Here is a 20,282-nt window from a genome sequence, read left to right as displayed (position 1 = left end):
TGACAGTGCGAACTAATTTGAGGGTACATCGAACACCCCCACCCAGCGAACACCCCCCCGGCACCCCCCGGCGAACACCCCCACCCGGCGAACATCCCCCGGCGCCCTTCGTGTCCAGAGATCCCGTTGTCAGTAAACAGTACCGCCGTGCAGAGCATACGGATACTCTGTTGATTTACAAGGCTCCATACAGGGTATGCTAACACGTCGGCCGCCGAACAGGCCTCGAAACCAGTCCATCCTACAATGCACAACTTCAACGACTTCGGCCTTATACCTGAACGCGAGGCGAAACCATGCCTTCAACAAGCTAACACAGTTGAACTGATTGAGGCAAGCGGTACTCAACATTCCCGGACCTGGGGCCATAGCCTGCATCCGCCTGCCTGGCTACCTGCATGCCCCTACCGCCCCTGCTGCCCCGGCCCCTGCTACCTCGCCTCCTCCACCTCCATTGCGACCGCGCGCTGCACATGCGTCGCCGCCACCGTCGCCACCGCCGCCTCTTGTGACGCCGGCGGCGGCTGCAGCCTCAGCAGCACCGCCACTGCCCGCTCCGACACGCCCAGGTGGCCCCCACTGTCCAGATACACGGCCCCCACCAGCGCCTCCACCAGGTCAGCCAGCGCCTTTGGGGGGCGGCGTGGGAGGGGGGAGAGTTGGGGGAGGGGGTCAAAAAGCGCGGGAAAGGTTGGCGTGTTTCCACCATTCCCACTCAGAACATGAGACGCTTGCACCGTAGGCAGGCTGGAATGCCAGAGTAACAGCACCTGGGAACCCGAGGGGGGTAAAAAGCCAACCCAGCCCACCGACAGAGTGCATCCCACCTTGGGCGCCAGCAGGATGCGGGGCTCGGCCTTTTTGCCGCCTCCACTGCCGCCAGTGCCGCCAGCTGCCGTGCCGCCACCATCCCGGGCCCGCTTGCGTCCACTACCAGCCGGCGTGTCCACCTGCCGTTGCTGCACTTGCAGCGAATGCTTATCTCCATCCTGCTGCTGTTGGTCTGATTCGCCATCCTGCTGCGGCTGCTGCTGCTTCTGCGGCTGTTGCTGCTGCTGCTGCTTCGTTGCCCCATCTACCTCCATACCCATCCCCTGCTGCTGCACCTCCTGCTGCGTGTCCGGCGCCTCCTGCAGTGTTTCTTGCACCTGCTCCTGCTGCTGCCCATTGCCCTCGTCACGCCGCCGCCTCTTCTGCGGGCGCTCCCTCCCCAATGCGGCTGCGGCTGCTGCATCCTCCAGCCCCATGCCTGCTGCTGGCCCTGCGGTCAGAGCGGTTCCTGCCGCCCCCGCCCCTTCCCTCCCACTGACAACTTCAACTGACCCAGCCAGTCCCGCACCCGCCGACTGCTCCGTGCCAGCGAGCCGAGCCGCTTCCTCCTTGTCTGCCCTGTCTGCGGCCTCGTCTCCCGCTGCTGCTGCTCCCTCCTTCTCCTTCTCCTTCTCCCTCTCCCTCTCCCTGTCCTGCTGCTGGCGCTGCTGCCTCAGCTGCGCGCGGTGCTCGGCCCGCTTGTTCTTGGCGTGGCGCTCCGCTGTGGTCACCACCACAGAGCCGGGCGCGGCAGCCTGCGTGGGCGGCGTAGGTAGGTGGGTGCGTGGGAAGGTGGGTCACGTGAGCGGGCAGGTGTGTGTGGGTATCCGTTACAGCGCCCCAGCCAAACCCAAATCACTCTCCTCCAACTCCCAACCCCCACATCCACGGCCCTCACCCACACTGCTCCAACCTCATCTCCCCTCCCATCCTCTCCCATCCCGCCCTCCGGCCCATACCCTCCCACCTCCCACCCCTCCCACCAGGCCTCCCCCCCCGCCGCCCACCAGGTATATGTCCACGAATCTCGCCACCGCCGCCACCAGGGCGCCGCTGCCGGCCCGCAGGTGCCGCTGCAGCCCCAGCCGCGCCGCCGCCTCCGCCAGCGGGCCGTTGCTGACCAGGTCGCGCCGCCGCGTGGACATGGCCTCGGCACTGCCGCCCGCGCTGCGGGGGCAGACATGGGGTGGGTGGGGGGGTGCAGAGGGCATGCAGCAGGCGCACGTGTCAGACCGGTGCACGGGGGACAAGGCATAGCAGCGCGTGGAGGTGACAGGAACAGGACACGGCACAGGGTAGATCGGGCGGTGCTTGGTGCTTGTCACTGTGCTCGATACCGTACGTGCACAGACAGACGCGCTATGTTGTTCCGTTCAGTCCACGAGACCACACGCAGCACACGCATGCACCTATACCGTAAACACCCACCGACCCACCCACGCCCCCACCTGAACACCCAGAAGGACACCACCAGCCCCAGCACCGCGTCTCCCAGGAACTCCAGCCGCTGGTAGCCGCCGCCGCAGCCGGCAGCGCGCGGGTGGCTCACGTGCGTCAGGGCCTGCGGGAGGGCGCGAGTGGGCGTGTCAAGGAACACGTGCGTGTGTGTGTGTGTGTGTGCGTGTGTGTGTGTGTGTATGTGTGCGTGTGTGTTGTGTATGTGTGCGTGTGTGCGCGAGAGAGAGTGTGTGTGTGTGTGCGTGTGTAGCTGTAGCACCTGTATACTTCGTCTTGCACGGCAGCAAAAGGAGTAGCAGCCGGCAGCTGCAGCGGCTCAATCCCGCCCGCTCTCACTCTCACCCACCTGCACACACAGGTCGGGGTTGCGGAAGCGGTACCCCAACAGCGCCTCCAGCTCGCACACACTGCGCGCCGCCGCCGCGTCCCCGCCGCCACCCCCGGTGCCCTGACCGCCTCCCAACGAGCGCGCATCAGCAGCGACTACCGCCGCCGCGGCAGCAGCGGCGGCCCTGGCAGCCTGCCGCGCCTGTGACGCAGCCGCCGCCGCGTCCAGCTCCGCAAAGCCCTGTGCGATGACGGCGGGCGTGTCGGGAGGCAGCACGCCGGAGCCCACCAGGAAGCGCAGGGACGCCTGCATCGCGTCCTGTGGCGGCGAGTGAGCGCGCGTAGGCGGGCAAGTATGCGCGTGTGTGTTTGAGCGTGTGCGCGAGGAAACGACACCACGCGCGGGAGCATGTGATACGGCTGGCAGCCAAAGGATTGCGATGTGCCGCATGACAACACCCAGCGGCAACCACACACAACCACAGCCACACACGCACGCGCACCTGTAGCTGCGGGCTCCAAACCCGCGTGTTGGCGACCGCCCATGCGCCGCCGCCGCCATCACTGCCGCCGCCATCGTCCTTGCCGCTGCCGCCTCCTCCACCGGGCACGACCGCCACCGCTCCTTCCGCCTCACTGCCACCTGCGGCCGCCCCCACCTCCACTCCTCCCTCCACCCCTGCCTCCTCCCGACCCTCCACCACACACCCCTCCGCCGCCCCCTCCTCCTCCTGACCCTCCAGCGGCTGCAGCAGGTGCGCCCCAATGAGCGCCTCCACGCAGTCCGCCAGCCGCTTGCCGCGCACCCCGCCCAGCACCCGAGTGGCCGCCAGCCGCTGCTCCGCCTGGGCCCGCTTCTCTAAGCGCCGCCGCTCCCGCTCCTTGTCCCTTGGACTGCTACTACTGCCCTTCTTGGGAGGCTGCTGACTCGGGCGCTCCAGCGGCATCACAGCTGCGGCCACAGGCACTGCTGCTGCGGCCGCAGGCACTGCTGCTGCTGGTGCGGCTGCTCCTGCTCCTGCTGTTGCTGCTGCTGTGCCGGGTGTAGCGGCTGTGGCAGGTGCGCTTGTCGCGCTTGGAGTTGTGGCGGCACCGGCAGCAGCCGTCGCCCCCGAGCCCACCACCTCCACTGCCGCCTCCGCCGCTTTGGCCTCCGCCGCGTCCAGCGCCCGGCTAAACAGGTGCATGAGCGGCGGCGGCAGCGGCGTCAGGCGGTGCGGCAGCGGCGCCCCCGAGGCGGCGTCCTCGTCCGGCTGCAGCGCCGCCTGCCGCAGCGCGCGGCCCGGGTCCAGGGGCAGGGCGCGCAGGCAGGCCGCCAGGCGCAGCCGCGGACCCAGCGCGTGGTGAGCCAGGGTCTGTGGGTGTGTGGTCGGCGGGTTGGGTTTGTGCGGTGGAGGAGGTAGCCGGCTGCATGTGGCTGCACGGTGTGCGTCATGCACGCACAGCAGCATACAGATGTACATCGCCCCCTGCCACGCCTGCCCCCCCGCGCCTCCCCCTTACCTTGTCCACCTCCCCCTCAACCTCCCCCTCCCCCTCCCCCACCGAGCCCGGGCGGCGACATTTATCGCCGGCGCCGCTCGCCCTGCTACTCCGCGACGCCTCGGCCCACATCCCATAAGTATTATCGCTCGCAACTAACGCCTCTGCCTGCACTCCCGTTTTCGTTGGTGTTGGTTTAGTTTGGGCTGGTATTTACAACCCCTCCCCCTTCCCCTTCCCCCCTCCCCTCCCCCACCCCCCCCCCCCCACCTCGTTGGCCACCAGGGCGTCCCGCATGAAGGACAGCACGCCCTCGTGGCTGGTGGCGCTGTGCCTGTGGGGGGCCGGACAGCCCGGCAGCGGGGCGGGTGGAGCGGGGCGACAAGAGGTCGCGGGCAGCCGGATGTGTGTGTGTCCACGCACACGTGCCCTCACGTTCCCCACGGACGATCACGCCCACCCTGCACCGCCGCGCACCCGAGGGCCGAGCTCCGCCCCCTCCCGCTGCCCCGCCGTCACCTGTCCCACCCCCCTCCGCCCCCGCTCCCGGCCCCCCCTCCCCACATTCCCTCCCCTCCCCCCTCACCTCTCCCTCAGGAACACGTACACCTGCGCCAGCAGCTTCAGGGCCGCATCCCCCAGGAACTCCAGTCGGTCGTAGTTGCCCACGCCCGGGTCGCGGCAGGAGGGACACGTCAGCGCGGCCGCCGTCAGGGACAGAGCGGCGGCGGTGAAGCGAGGCGGCGGCGGCAGGAGCAGGGGCGGCGGCGGCGGCGGGATGGGGGGTGTTGAAGAGGGAGGATAGGTGGGAGGTGCCGGTGTGCCTTCTCCGGGCAGAGCCGCCGTTGCTTTCGGAAGAGGGGCAGGAGTTGGTGGCGGTGGTGGTGGATAAGTGATTCTGGGAGCGGCTGCCGCAAGGGTAGTGGTGGTGGTGGTGGCGGCGGCACAGGGCCCAGCCAGTGGCGGTGCTGCTGTTGCCGCAGGCCCCTCCCTGCTGCCTGTGCCGTCACCGCCGCTGCAGCTGCCACCGCCGGCTGGCGCGGCAGGCGTCATCGGCGCGGCGGGCGGCGCTGACGCCGCCACACCAGGTGTCAATGCAGGCGCGCGAGCGGACGCGGGCGTATGCAGCATCACGTCCTTCTCCTCTTTTGCAGCCTCCTCTGTTGCTGACTCCACCGCATCCTCAGCCTCTGACGGCGGCAGGCCGCCGGCGCTGTACCCCGCCGCCTCCAGGCGGCACGTGAGCGCCTCCGCCGCCGCCGCCCAGCCCTCCAGCCTCCAGGCCAGGCAGGGCAGGCCGTGCAGCGCCCGCCACCGGCCCGCGTCCAGAGGGTACAGGCCCAGGCGGCCGGGCAGCAGCGGCAGCGGCGCGCGGAAGGCCTTGACGCGCTCTCGCCGGGACAGGTGCGGCGGCGGCGGCGGCGCAGGGGGCTGAGGAGGCTGGGGCTTGGTGGACGGCTGGGACTGGCATGCGTGGGGCGCCGGGACAGGTCCTGTGGGGCTGGGTACCAGGATGGCGCCGGGCTGTGCACTGGCCGACGTGCCCGCTGGCACCCCCTGGCGCTGCTGTTGCTGCTTCTGTGCTCCCGCTCCGGCCCCGCCTGCCGATGGCGGTGGCCGCTTGCCCGTTTCCTCCCCACCGGCAGCCGCCTCTTCCTCCTTCTGCTGCTTTTGGCTGCGCAGCCAGTCCTGCCGCCCGCGGCCGTACGACGGAGCTGCCGACACCACCGCATCGCCCGGCCGCGGCGCGTCCGGCCGCGGCGGCCGCGGCGGCGCGCCGCCACCCGTTGCTGCCGCCGCCGCCGCCGCCGCCGCCAGTGCCTCCTGTGTTGGCTCCTGCACCGTCCCCACCTGGGGCAGGCTGTAGAGTCGGCCCGTGTCCAGGGTCACCACCAGGCCGTGCGGCTCCACGAGGCGGCGGTAGCAGTCCAGCAGCGGAGCAGCCAGCGGCGTGGCGGCGTAGGTGCCGGCCGGCGGCGCCGCCGCCAGCGCGGCTGCCGCCGCAGCTGCGAGAGCCTGGAAGCGGCCGCCCTTGGCAGCAGCGCTGCCGGGACCGCCACTACTACTGCTCACTACCGTAGTGCCTGCATCGACAGTGTCACACTCCTTTGCGCTTTGGCTGCTGAGCGCCTCCGCTGTTGTTATCCTGCTGGCCCCGCCGTTGTCATTCTCAGCGGTGGCGGCGGCAGCATCAGGCAGCAGCAGCGACAGTGGCAGGGGCCCCACCGCCAGCTCCGCCACCAGACGCCAGTCAATGAGCGCCGCCGCCGCCGCCGCACCGCCCGTGTCCCGGGCCGCAGCTGCCGACAGCTCCGCCGCCATGCGGTCAAGTACTTCCGCCGATGCCGCCAGTGCGCCTGCGGCACCGCTACGCGCATCCGGACGCGCTAGGTTGGGAGCGGTGTTGGCGCCAGCCGCAGCCGCAGCCAAAGGCGGGGCAACTGGCTCCTGCACCTGCTGCGATCGCGTGTTCGCGGCCGGCGCCGGCGGCGCACGCAGCGGCACTGGCATCCACCAGTACCCCCCGCCCGGCAGCTCCAGCTGCGGCTGCTGCTGCTGCTGCGCCCCACCATGCAGCACGTGTGCTGCTGCCGCCCCTGCGGCTGCCTCATGAAAGTCATGCCCGACGTTCTGCGCGGTCACTACAGGTGACGCGGATTCGGCTGCAGCAGCCGCTTGCGCCGGGGCCGGCGCGGCGACGCCGCATGCACCACCTGCAGTGGCCACATGCGCCTCGGCCCCGCAGCAGCCCTCGCCGCCCCGCGGCCCCGCCGCTGCTCCAGCCAGCGGCGGCCGCTGCTGCGGGGATGCCTGTAGCGGCAGTAGCTCCTCCAGGGCCTGCTGCAGCTGCCCAAAACCCATGAAGCCCTCCCACGCCGCCCGGTCCTCGGCTGTAGCACAGGCCGCCCCCGGCGCCTCGCCGCGCGCCGCCGCCACCGCGTTCACGACGGCGCGTGCTATAGCCGCGGGACAGGGGTAGGCCATCAGCCTCAGCACCGTGTGTGCCAGGCACGCCAGAGCGTGTGCCAGCGGCGGCAGGTGCCGGCCGCCTGCTACTGCTGCTGTTGATGGCGGGAACTGGGGCTGGGGCTGGGGCAAGGTGGCTCCAGCGGCGGCTGGTGGTGGGCCTGCATCTGCAGGGGTCTCCGTACCGCCATCAGTGGTTGCGTTGCCACTGCCACTGCTACTGCTACTGCTACTGCTACTATTGCCGCAGTCCAGAGGGCCCAGGTACACCAGCCGCACCTCTATTGGAATGTCCACTGCAGGCGCGAGTGCAGGTGGGCGTCGGGGTTGCGTGCGAGTTGGTTGAGAGGGAGCGGGTGCGCACGGCCAGGGCAACATCAGCAGCGGGCAGCAACACACATGGGCAGCAGTACATGGGTTATAACCTGCCCCCGAACCCGTCCCCTTGCATAAGTCACCTACCGTCTCCCTCGGGTAGCAGTAGCTGCATGGGCGGCAGGCCCGCCGGCAGTAGCCCGTGCAGCAGCACACCCCAGGGGTGCACAGCCGCCGCCGCACACTGGCGGCTGTAGCAGCTCTCGCCACCGCCGTGTCGCGGGCTGTGGTCGTGCGGCCGGCCGCTGCTGCTACTGCCGGAGCTGTAGCACATGCCTGCCTCAGGCGGGGGCATGTACTCGCCCACGATAGCGGCGTGCAGGGGCGCGTGCTGAGGACGCTCTAGCTTGGGCTGCTGCGCTGTGTCGCATGCGGCGGGATCGGCGCACGCCTCTTGTTGGGTGCTGCCCGCCGCACGCGACACGGCATAACCCGGCGCGTCCACCACCGTACCCCCCGTCATGGGCTCCGCGACCGCAGCGGCCGTCATACACGTGGCGTGTGTGGCGGCGTCTAGAGCTGCTACTGCTACTGCTCCTGTCGGTGCACTAGGCGGCAGCGCTGTCGACGGCGGCGGCGTTGCTGCTGGTGCTGGGTTGGCAGCCGCGGCGGCGCCGGGAGGAGGTCGCGGCTCCAGGGGCTCGTCCGCCGGCCGCGTGGGCCAACTGAGCATGCCGCAGATGCCAGCTGCCGCGGCCGGGTCTGCTGCTGCCGCCGCCGCCAGCGCAGCCTCTGCTTCTTTGTCCCGAGTCACTCCGCTACTGCTACTGCAGCTGCTGCTGCCGTCGGCGGTGACTCCCGGTGGGGGCAGCAGCGACACGTGGGGGTCCTTGGGCCGCACCACGAAGCCGTACAGGTGCAGGCGGTACGGCTCTGTGCGGCTACTGCCGCCGATGCTACTGCTGAGGTTGCTGGGGCTTCCACTGCTACTGCCACTGCTGATACCAGCATCAGAGGGTACTCCATCAGAGGCCACAGCAGTCGGGAGTGCGAGGGTGCTGCGGCGGCTGGCGCTACTGCCGTCGCCGGCGCCATCCATGGCTGTAGCATCAGGGGCCACCGGTGACACCACTGGCTGTGTGTCCGCTACTGCCACTGCCACTGCGGGGACTGCTACAGCCATTGCTGTCACCGGTGGTTCCTGTGCTCCGCCATGGGACGGCGCGGCCGGGGCAGTCGCCGCCACCGCACCACCATCCTCCGGAGCTGCTACGGCGGGCTGCGGCGGGCACGTGTCTGGGACTGGCGGCGCTACTGCCGCTGCCGCTACTGCCGGCTCGGTCGCCGCTATCGCTGTTGCTGCAGCCTCCTCTGCCGGCAGTAGCAGGGCCTTGGGCAGCAGCGCGCGGGGCAGCTGGTGTGTGAGCACGGCGCTGGGGATGGTGTGGGCCACTGCGGCACGCGGCAGAGATCCGGGTCGGGGCCGGGGTTGCGGGGCGGGGGATAGGGATCTGGCTGAGTGGTTTGGCGCATGCGTGTGAGCCTGGCTTCAAGCCGCAGCCCCAGCCCGCCAGCCCGCCTCCCCCTCCTCCTCGACGGTTGGGACCTATTTCATTGGGCATATGAGACCCCCCAGAAAAACCTGCGGCAGGCGCCCCCCAACCACTCACGGCCTCCCAGCTCTGCGTGTCTTGCTGCCTGTGTGACGGCCCGGCGGGTGAAGCGCAGCCGCAGGTGGTCGTCCAGGTCGCCGCGCAGCCACAGCAGCCGCACAGCAGCCAGCCAGGCGGACTGCGAGGGAGGGGGCGGAGCGTATGGGGAAGTGGGGTTGAATGTGAGTACCCCCTGGTGGTGTAGGATGCTGCGGGCATAAGCGGCCACCCATACGTCAACATGCGCCCCACACGTGCAGACACACACACGCACATACGCTCACACATCCCCTTCCCACCTTCTTTGCCGCGTCCTTGCTGCGGCAGGCCGGCCCCAGCACCGCACTGGCACCCAGGTTGGCAGGAAGGAACACGCGGCAGCGGCAATAGCGCAGCTGCAGCAGGGGGCGGCGGGCGCGGCTACTGCCGAGGAGGTCACTGCTGCCGCCGACGCCGCTCCTGCCGAGGCTGCCGGGCGGCGGGTCGCTGGCCTCCCAGCTGCACAGCGGCTGCAGCACCGTGCACCTGTGCGTGTGTGTGCGGCCACACCACAGATCAGGATGGAGTGAAGATAGGTAGACGAATGTGGTTGTCACGCACGGGGTAGAAGCGGGCAAAGGAGCTGCTAATAGGCGGGCCACATGAAACCACATGCGCAGTCAGGACCGCGGGAGCCACCCATCCACGCATGTGACAGCCTTAGGCCCCCCACGCCCCACGCCCCAGGCAGCTGCCTCACCCATCATTGCCGGGCAGCTGCGAGCACAGCTGTGTGAGTAGGTTCACGGCCCACACCGCGGGCAGCCGGGCACCTGTGCGGTGAAAGCAGCATCAGGCATCGGCACATGCGTATGCGTATGCATGCACACGGCTCTGCGCGTGCGGATTAGAACCGACACCCCCACTCCCACCTGTTGCCGGCACCTCCAGGGCCTCCAGTCGCTCGTCCGTCACGAACACGCTGCTACTGGCGTTGCCATTGCTGCCACTGCCTCCCGCCGCGTCCTTGCCACTGCGGCTGCGCGCCGGTGTCGCAGCTGCGGCGGCCTCTCCCGTCGTTGCCTCGCCTCCGGTCGCCGTCGCGGCGGCTGCGGCCACGCCCGCTGGTCCAGCTGCTCTTGCCGCTTGCTGCTGCTGCTGCTGCTGCTGCTGCTGCTGGCCCTCCTCGTCCACCCCACTCCTACCACCTCCACCTTCACCCCCATTTCCATCTCCGGCTCCGGTTCCGCCTCCATTCTCTCCCTGCTCCATCATCACATCACAGCCGCCATCGCCACGCTCCGCCTCCGCCCCCGCCTCCATCAGCTCCGCCCCGGCTGCCCCCGCCTCCGCCCCCGCCCCCATCACCTCCGGCCCTGCTGCCACCGCCTCCGCCCCCGCCTCCATCAGCTCCGCCCTCGCCGCCGCCGCCGGTGCCTCCGCCTCCATCACCTCCGCCCTCGCCGCCGCCGCCGGTGCCTCCGCCTCCATCACCTCCGCCCTCGCCGCCGCCGCCGGTGCCTCCGCCTCCATCACCTCCGCCCTCGCCGCCGCCGCCGGTGCCTCCGCCTCCATCACCTCCACCGAGCGGCCCGGCACCACGCTGTGCAGCGGGCGGCCGCGGTGGTGCGGCTGCAGCAGCAGCGCTGCGGGCGGCTGCTCACTGGCGGGGAAAGACAGACTCACGCCGGGAGGTAGCTGCATCGGCTGCTGCAGCGGCTGCTGTTGCGGTAGGTGCTGCGGGTGCTGCTGGGGGCCGTGCGTCCCAAGGGTGGGGGCACAGGAGGGGCCGGCACTGAGGCACAGCAGGGGCTGGCCGGCGCGGCGGAAGCACACGGCGGCGCCAGGCACCACAAAGCTGCCGGCCGCGACCGAGTCGGGATCCCACTCAGACCCCTCAGCGTTCTGGAGCTCGCCTTCGCCGCATGCCACATCCACCAGCTGTCGCGGCTGCTGTGCGCCACCACGGCCGTCAGCAACGCGCTGCTCCTGCAGAGCGCCAGGCTTCGGCTGAGCCGCCTCAGCCGCCGTTGCGGCCACAGCCGCCACCTCAGCCACCTCTGCCGGCCCGGTGTCCTCCTCTGCCGTCAGGTCTCCCGCGTCATCCGCCCACCCTTCCACACCCTCATCATCATCGCTGCTGCCGGCGCTTGCATGGCCACTGGATCCGCCATCTTCACCACCACGGATCTCACCATCGTCGCTGTCGCCGCACATGCCCTCGCGCCGCACCTCCTCCACGTCAGCAGCGGCCGCCGCCGCCGCCGCCAGGGCTGCCGCCGCCGACGTCAGCCCGTCGCCCAGCTGCCGCCGCCTCTGTGACGCCAGACGCTGCAGCAGGCGCTGCTGCTGCTGGTGCCGCCGGGCGGCACGGCGATCTGTGTGCTGCTGCTGAGGCGGCGGCGGCTCTAAGCGTGCCGCCGGGGCGCCGCCTGTGCCAGCGACGGTGGTGACGTCGGCGTGGGCCGAGCTCGGCACCGCAGTCACTGCTGAAGTCACCGGAGCGGGGTTCAGCAGCACTCGGTGTCGTTTGGGAAGGAACGCCGAGCCCGTGCCGGTGGCATTGCCGGCGGCGGCAGCAGAAGCAGGGTCAGCGGCGACGGTGGTTGCGCATGCTGCGCCGCCCGCGCCCCCGCGCTTGCGCGAACCAGTCGGCACTGCTGGTGGTGGCAGTGGCGGGGGTGGTGCTGCTGGTGTGGTATGGTGCGGGCCGTTGCCGCCGGTACCGGTGCGGGTGCTTGTGGCGTGAAGGCTGCAGCCGTTGCCGCTACTGCCGTCGTTCAGCGCCGGCGTCAGCGGCAATAGCTCGGCCATGTTGGTCAGCGCAACTGTCAGGGCGTCACGTGCCATCGCCTCCTCCGACCTGTGACGGCAGCGGAGGGAGGTGGTGGGCAAAAGGGGTTGGTGGGTAGCTAAATTTGAACCCATATAATTAAACACATACACACAGGCACTCACGCATGCAACACGATACACGCTACTCACGCCAGCAGCTCCAGCGCGGCCGCCTCCTGCTCGGGCGTGGACACCAGCAGCCAGTGCTCCGAGCCTTCGGGGGCGGTGAGGGCGGGGCAGGAGGGACAATGAAGCAGGCAAGGACTGAGTCCAAAAACACACGGGCTCACGTCTCGTACTCCCTTAAACGCCTGGGACACAACACACGCAGAGGCCTGACGCCATCACACAGCAGAGGCAACATCACACACCGCAACACCACCAATCGCACCGCCTCCCACCCTGTGCACGCGCCCGGCCGCCGGACTGCACGAACTGCGGCACCTGCCGCGGCAGGTCCAGCATGGCCACCAGCGCACACGACCTGAGGCGGTGTGGGCGTGTGGGAGGGAGGCGAGCAGTTGGTTCGCGGGGTGCGCGGGAGCAAATGCGCAGGGAGGGGGGAAGGACTGCTCGCATTGACACATTGGCTGCCGGCCAGCTGAGTATCACCTCACATCGCAGGCGCCGCGCAGTGCGCCCCCCTTAACCCCCCCTAAAACCACACATACACACACACGCCCACACATACACACACCTCCACCCCTTTCCCACTGCGTATTGCCAGCTGCCCACGCACGCACCTGAAGTCCAGTCCCTCTGACCCCACCGAGGTGGACAGCAGCAGGTTGAGCCGGCCCGCCGAGAAGGCCCGGCGCACCGCGTCCTGGCGCTGTGGCCGTGAGGGTGGGCATGAGGGGCGGGCGTGAGGGTGGGCGACTGGGCGTGAGGGTGGGCATGCACTTCGCGGGGCCGGCGGGGCAGTGGCGCAGGCAAGGCAAGGCAGTGGGCAGTGGCGTTAAAGCGGGGCCAGTGAGCAGTGGAAGCGTCAGGTTTAGTGGTGGCGTGTCGGGCAATTCTGCGGAAGGTGCGCTGCCCAGAGAATGCCGCCCGGCGCAGGTGCCCAGCGCAGCCCCAGTGTGAGGGCGGTCTGCCACATGCATACACCGCATGCGCCCCACTAGAGCCAGCCCTCAGCCCGCCACGCACCTTGTGTCCAGCCAGCCTGCCGCCATGGCGGCCGACGGCAGTGCCGCCGCCAGCCGTGCCCACAAACACTGCCGAGCGAAGCAAAGGCCGCCGCGGCTGCTGCCGCCCCTGCCAGCCCCCAGGCCCCGTGCCCCCGCCTCCTCCTCCTCCTCCTCCGCCCTCCTGCTCTTTTCCACCGTTATCTCCATGCATCTGCTGCGTCAAGGGCCCTTGAGCCATGGTGGCGGTCATTGTGCCTTCTGAGCCCGATAAGGGACCTGCTGCGGACTGATTCCGGACCGTCGTGGGCTGTTTCTGGTCGGGGCTGGTGGTAGGTGCCAGGTCGGTGTCAGGGCCAGCCGCCACGGCCGCCGTCAGTGCCGGCAGCGACGTGATCAGTCGCTGCAGAGCTTCGCATGTGGACTGTGTGCAGAGAGAGTGAGCGCCGCGCGTGAGGAGAGTGCACAGGGGGTGGTTAGAGCCCCACCCGGGAGGTGGAGTATAAGGCAGCAGGCTCTGGCACAACTTGCACACGTGCTCCAGCCCAAACGCACCTTGCGCTCACAGAACACAATGGCACTCCACGAGCTGCCGCCCCCGCCGCTGCCACTTCCAACGCCGCCCGCGGCCCCCGCCTCCGCCGCCCGCGCCTCCGCCTCCACCACCCGGCTGTGCAGCTGCCGCATCAGCCAGGCCACCCGGTGTGTGACCAGCTGCAGCGGGACGTGCCCCCCAGACCGCTCCTGCTGCTGCTCCTGCTGCTGCTGCTGCTGCTGCTGTGCAGGCGCTGAGCTGCTGGCTGCAGCAGCAGCTCCGGCGGTAGATGCCGGTGCTGGCATTGCCGCGGGCGTAGGCGCTGATGAAGGCGATGGCGCCGATGGTGGTGGCGGCTCCACACCCAGCACCTGGACACACACAGGCGCATGCATGGTGACACACGGCTTTGTCCTGCTGCTATCTGCTGCTGACCTCGACCTCTTGCTGGGACCACATCCTCCTGACCTCCACGGTCCCTCACACACCCGCACCTGTCTCTGCAGCTCCCGGGGCGACACGCTCGCTCGCAGCAGCCGCACCGCCCAGGGCCTCAGCACCGCCCGGCCGCGGCCGCGCAGCCCCCCGCGCAGCAGCAGGGCCTCGCCGAACCCTGTGCGTATGTATGCGGCCGTGCGGGGTTGCGGCGGTGTGGGTGGCCCAGCCCAGGTCAATGATGGCGAGGGCTAGGGCTGGGGACAGGGACAGGGTGAGGTAGAGTGTGGGGATGTGGGGGCATGTGCGTTTCAAGGCGGTCAGCAGGAGTCGCACACACACACCGGCACCCACCCAACCCACCCACCCACTGCAATGGCCTCCGCCTCCCCCGGCTGCTGCGGCGGCGCCACGGTGATCAGAGCCTCCATCACCGCCGACAGCACCTCCGCCGCCACCCGCTCGCACAGGCTGGGGCGGCGCGGGCTGCGGGGAGGAGGCGTAGGCGGGGAGGGCGTTGGTAGGAGGGAGGGGGGGCGCGAGGTTGGGTGCATGTGTGTGCGCGTCATACGCACCAGGCCACCAGCCTGCCAGCGGCACCCAGGCACACGCACACACACTCACACACACACACACACACACACACACACACACACACACACACAGGCGCCCGGCGGCACGCACCCGGGTGGGAGGGGAATGGCTGACTCATCAAGCCGCGCCAGCAGTATACCGTAGTCAGATCTGGAGTGGGCGGGCGGAGCCGGAGAGACATAAGTGTGTGCGGGGTACACATTCACTTGGCATCCGAAGAGGCGACTACAAAAGCACCGAACGTACATGTTTACAGGCAGCAGTGCAAAAAACAGCTAAGGCGGCGCAAGACAGTGACGGGACAATGCGCATTGGGCCCGACGCCTGCTCCCCCGCCACCGCCGGCGCGCGCCCCAATCCGTCCACACACACACGCACACACACACACACACACATACACACACACACACACACACACACACACACACACACACACACACACACACGCGCACGCCCAACTCACACGAATGCTGCCGCCATGTCGCGGGATGGCAGTGTGCCCAGATCGGTGGGCTCCGGGATGGCCTGCGTGCGTGTGTGGGGGGGGGGGGGATTGGACATGTCATGACCAAGCGCGCGTCAGACGTCCTGCACCGCAACCTGAATCTTCTCCTCCACACGAACCCACCGCTACCCAACCCAACACCCACCTCGGCGCCGTCTCCCTCTTCCTCGCCGCCGCCGCCGCCAGCCGCCGCCGCCCCCAGGTCCCCATCCCCCTGCTCCTCCCCCTGCTCCTCCCCGTCCAGCGCCTCCCGGCCCGAGGCGAACAGGTCGGCGGCCGCCAGCGCCAGCGCCGGCCACAGCCCTAGGTCGGACAGGGCGAACTCCAGCGCAGCCAACTGCGGTTGTGGTGCGTTTTGCGCAGGGAGGATGTATGGAACAGGGGGAGGGTTTACGGAAATGTCAAGACAAAGGGACAGCCGGTGCTGCTGGCGGGGGGAAGGCGGCGGGAAGTGTTGGGGCGCGGGGCTGAGGTACGGCAGGGCGCAATGATCAGGAGGTAGCGTCGCAGGCACAAGTCTGCAGAATGAATGGCCAGTGAATGTTAAGTTCAGGTCACACGACCCTGCCCCCGCCCGACCTGTGTGCGCAGCAGCCGCAGCCCTCGGAGGCTGTCGCACAGGCGGTAGCCGGAGGTGGGGTGCGGGCGCAGCGCCGGCGGCACGTTGGGGTCTGCAGCGTTGGTGGGTGGGTTGGCACAATGCAGCGTCGCCGTGGTTTCAGTCCTGCTCACCGCACCCTTCGTCGAAGGCTTCACATCGCACACAGGCGTCAGGGCCTGCGTCCTGCAGCGACCCCGCTGACCACCATGACAGACATCTGCGTGCAGTTGCCGCCTGTACCAAGGCCCACCTGCCTTCACCACTTCCCCGCCCCCCTCCATCCTCCTTGCAGCGCGACGTACGGGAGTTTCAGAATTAACCCCCTCCACCCCCGATTCCTGCTCTCCCCTCACCCAGCAGACCCCTCCCCCCAGCCCCCTGCAGACCCCTGCCCCACCCCCCTCACCCAGCAGCCCCAGCTCCTCCCAGCCCACGGCCTCCAGCAGGTGCAGCCGCTGCAGCCTGTCGCGCCGCGTCACCACCCCCTCCGCCAGCAGCACCAGGTCGCGGCAGCGGCACAGGCAGTCGCGCAGGGGGGCCAGGGCGGCGGCCTGGGCCTCCTGGGGAGGGCGGACAGGGGGGGGGGCAGGATGGCAGGAGGCGGAGGTTGTGATGGAGGCGGAGGTTGTGATGAGGAGGATGGCTTCTACTCCATATGACGGTGTTATCGTGCACGAAGTGGGTGGGCGCAACAGCGGTCTGGCCACGCCCGCATGCACACGCCCGGACTGCAGCTGAGGCACACCGCTGGCTGCGGCCTGCAGCCTGCTCCACACGCGGCGGCCCCACCCGCGACCCCACCTCCTGCCACTGCGCCTCAAACAGCGCCCGCAGAGAGCCGCCTGCCGCCGCAGCCGCAGCCACAGCCGCAGCCGCAGCCGCGTCAGCACTGGCGCCAGTCCCGGCCTGAGGTGCGGGGCAGGACCCGGGCCCCCACCGGGACGGGAGGCCTAGCGTTTGCGGGCACTGGTGTCGCTGGCGGGCCGGCGGCGGCGGTAGCGGTGCGTCGGCCCCGACCCAGATGATTTTGGCCTGTGCGGCGGCGGGTACGAGTGGCAGTGCAGGCACAGATGAAATCGAGCACGTGAGACAAACACATCCCCGCCGCATTTTATAAGAGCGCAAAGAATGAGAAAGGTAGCCATGGGTCGGCTCAGTTCAGCCTCAGGCGTCGCACCTTGGGCCGTGAGGCGTGTGCGGAGATGCAGCCGCTGCGGTCCACAGGTGTGATCAGGCGGGCGCCGCACATGGCGGCCTGCGGGGCGGGGTGGTAGGGACCGGCGCGTGTTGGAGCGCATGCACCTCCCGCGCCGCACTGCGCCACTGCCCCACTGCCCGGCAAGGAACACTTGCAGCGCACACATAGACACACGCAAATGGTGTTGAGCCTCTCCTTTGTGATTTTCACACACACACACACAACACACACACACACACGCACGCACACACACACACACACGCACGCACACACACACACACACACATATATGTAGACACGTAGACACACGTAGACGCACACACCTGCAGTGCCAGGGGCTCCAGTGGTGAGGCGGTGAGACCCAGCAGCCGCGGCCGCACCGGCGCCGCCCGCTGCTTTGGCGGCGGCTGCTCCTGCGCCGAAGGCTGCTCCTGCGCCGCCGGCATCCCCGGCTCGCTGCTGACGGCTGCGGGCCCCGGCGGCGGCCCCGCCAGCATCAGTGGTGTACGGCACGGCCCTGGGGGCCCTGGCGGCAGCAGCGGCGCCCGGCCCACGAACTCCCGCAGCAGCACTGCGTAGGGGTGCTGCCGCGTGCAGTGGTGCGCCTCGTCCAGCACCAGCAGACCCACGTCCGACACCTGGTGGGGTGGCGGGGGGCGGGGTGCGGCCGGGGGAGGCTGGACGAGCGGGCAACGGAACGCGGTATGGCTGCCCATCGGGACACATGCTCCCCAGCCCAAGCCCTAGCGCCAGCCCAGTGGCCAGCGCCTAGCCGGGTTCGCTGCACGCACAGCGGCACACGCCATCCCACCTCGCACACCCCACAAACGTTCCCCACCCTAACCCTGTCCCCAAATCCCCTATGTCCCACATCCCGCCTACCCGCACGTAGGCGTGCACCAGCGCCCCCAGCAGCACCGCGGGTGTGCACACCAGCACATCCAGCCGACCCAGCAGCTCGCGCCAGCCCGCCAGGCCCCAGCCCTCGTGCACACACGACCCGCCCAGCCACTCCACACGCAACAGCCGCCGCAGCCGCAGCCGCCGCCCCGCAGGCGGCCGCTGCGTCCTCTCCTGCTGCCCTGCCGCTCCCGCCCCCGCCGCTGCCTCCGGCTCCGGCTCCGCCATCCCAGCCTCTTCCTCGGGGGGTTGACACGGCTGCGACGGGGAGGCGCCAGGGCGTGCAGGTGTGCCGGGGTCCGTGCCTACCGCCGACCCCGCGGCTCCTGCCGCCAGTTGCTGCTCCTGCCGCTCCCGCTCCTCGCCTGCCCCAGGCTCCTCGGGCTCCGGCACCAGCACGGGTGTGCTCGCGAGCACCTCCGCTTGCTGCGGCATGAAACAGACCACCGCATCAGCATAACGGCTCGTCACACAGCGAAATGGCTACCTTGCAAGCCGACCCACTGCCGACCCACGGCTGACCCACCCGGCTGACCCGCCGCTCCACACAAACACACACGTCCGCAGGCGCCACAGCAACGGCACGGCTCAGCAGCACAAGCCTCAGTGACGCACATGCCATTCCCACCTGGCGAACCAGCGGCACGGAGGGCGCCAGGAACACCGCGCTCTGGCCCGCCGCCCGCAGCGCCGGCAGCGCGGCCGCGATCAGCTCAACCGCAATGCGCGTCTTGCCGGTGCCTGCGCCGCAGCAATAAAAGGACATGTCAGGCCCTTCCGAGACCACTCTCGAGGCAGGCTACCGCCGCTGGTTACAGCCCGAGCCCGAGGCCGCCGCGCGCAAGCATGCGCGACACCCGATCGACGCACCGGTCTCGAGGTACACAATTGCATCATGACAGCCCGCGAGCTGCAGCAACTCGGCCTGGTAGCTCCTCAGAGCAGGCAGCGGTCGAAGCGCTTGTCCCGGTACCTTCATCGGTTCTTATATAAATAGCTCTAACGGCGAGCTATTGTCGTTTTGGTTGCCTGTGAGCATTTCCGCTGACGGGCTCGTGGGCCGCCAAACGCAGTTCATGAGGTGTGCTTGGGCAATATGCAAAGCTTACAAAGTGCTATTTGCTACCGCTGAGCATCGTGCCTGTTCCCTGGCGCAAAACGTCCCGGCGGATCCGAGAACCTGCTGGATCCGACAGCTGATCCGACCTCTGGGTCGCTGCCGTTGGTCGGCCCCGAAATCCCCAATGCCCCACGTAGATAACGCTCGCGCAGGCATTTTAAGGTCAGATCTGAATTCCTAGTACAAGCAAAAGCAGAGAGTGATGAGAAGCAAGGTCCCGAGTGGGATGGCTGACATCCCGGCCCCCAAATCCCACAAGGCATGTCAGGGCATGAGTCGCAACCTGTCGCAACGTAGGTTCGCGGTTACTTGACCGATGATCGTGCTGGCTGGCTCATAGAGTTTGCTGACGCGCAGCCCTCACGCTCCGGGCGCCCGGCCAGGCGACAGGGTACTTCAGGGGGGTAGGGGAAATGTCCTGGCATGCCCGGTAGCTAGGCGTTTTGGGTCCTGGGACTCGCCAGGACTGCGCCGTGTTTGCCCCATGAAATCATCCTGGCGTGCCAGGACAGCGTAAATCATGTTCAAAAAATTTCCGTTCCAGTTTGCCTCACATTGTGCACCTAGTCTTTAGATGCCCAGGAAACGGTTACGTGCCGCGCGCGCCAGGGGCAAATCGTCATCGTCTTCTGCCGCATTGGGCCACAGCCCCTCCGTGTCACTCTCCTCTAGTTCGCTCTCCTCCTCCGTTGCAAGGGCCTCACTTTCAGAGTACCGCTGCCACTGAAGAAACTCCGAATACCACTGGGCTTCGGTGGTGCTTTCGGGGCCTCCGCGGGTTTGTTTGGGGGAACCTCGAGCATTTCAACGTCGGGAATATCAGCAGCGTCTGCCATGTTTGCGCTTCTATATCCCGGCACGGCCCATCCACCCGGCTGGCGCCGACGGCGCCACCCAGGCGCCCACCCTGGTGCCTACGGCGCCAGGATGGGGCCCCTGGCCCCCCCCCATCCGTCCTGGCGCGCCAGGGCGCCAGGCCCTTACGGGCCTGGCCCCCGCCAGGACCACGTATGGGGAGGGCCTTCGGCCCCTCCTGGCATGCCAGGACCGGCCTGGCGGCCGGTCCTGGCCGTTTGGCCCAACCCAGCCGCCAGGACTGGCACGGTCCTGGCTGAAGTACCCTGCCAGGCGATAACACCACACAGACAATATGCGACGCCACACAACGCGCGACGCAGAGTTCGTAGCTAGTTGTAGCGCACCTGCAATCAGGCCTAATCAGGTGACCGACGTCCGCGGATGCGCACCGATGATGACAATCAACGTAATGCGAGCAGCGTGCAGCAAAGCAATGGCCGGGCGACCGTGTGACAAGCAAGGGCAAGGACAGGACGCGGCAAGGCAGAAGAGGGAGCCCGAATTGTACGGAAATGGCGGGCGAGTCGAATGCGGTGCTGACACGCCAACTACACAGCCGGAGTCCCTGCCTCTGGTCGGCCCAG

At 68.9% G+C, this 20,282-nt stretch overlaps 1 protein-coding gene across 1 annotated transcript; it reads right to left on the bottom strand.

Moving 5' to 3' along the window:
* Positions 1 to 163: 163 nt before the first annotated feature.
* Positions 164 to 19,010, bottom strand: CHLRE_16g684715v5 (uncharacterized protein). The gene is made up of 31 exons (XM_043071521.1): positions 18,591 to 19,010; positions 18,349 to 18,461; positions 17,703 to 18,146; positions 17,144 to 17,458; positions 16,800 to 16,877; positions 16,424 to 16,528; positions 16,029 to 16,182; positions 15,601 to 15,692; positions 15,167 to 15,358; positions 14,980 to 15,041; positions 14,607 to 14,666; positions 14,290 to 14,408; positions 13,982 to 14,100; positions 13,508 to 13,858; positions 12,975 to 13,376; positions 12,569 to 12,657; positions 12,227 to 12,309; positions 11,976 to 12,039; positions 9,923 to 11,853; positions 9,751 to 9,823; positions 9,311 to 9,536; positions 9,030 to 9,150; positions 7,507 to 8,811; positions 4,664 to 7,340; positions 4,348 to 4,411; positions 3,099 to 3,950; positions 2,615 to 2,914; positions 2,259 to 2,371; positions 1,818 to 1,977; positions 828 to 1,565; positions 164 to 629 (listed from the first exon to the last, which is right to left on the bottom strand). The coding sequence occupies exons 1-31, from the start codon at positions 18,697 to 18,699 to the stop codon at positions 432 to 434; spliced, it is 11,709 nt and encodes a 3,902-aa protein (XP_042916270.1). The 5' UTR covers positions 18,700 to 19,010; the 3' UTR covers positions 164 to 431.
* Positions 19,011 to 20,282: the final 1,272 nt, after the last annotated feature.

Source organism: Chlamydomonas reinhardtii, chromosome 16 (assembly GCF_000002595.2).
Source record: "Chlamydomonas reinhardtii strain CC-503 cw92 mt+ chromosome 16, whole genome shotgun sequence".
Taxonomy (NCBI): Eukaryota; Viridiplantae; Chlorophyta; class Chlorophyceae; order Chlamydomonadales; family Chlamydomonadaceae; genus Chlamydomonas; species Chlamydomonas reinhardtii.
The sequence above is the reverse complement of the archived record's forward strand: the minus strand, read 5'-3'. Positions and strand labels throughout refer to the sequence as shown.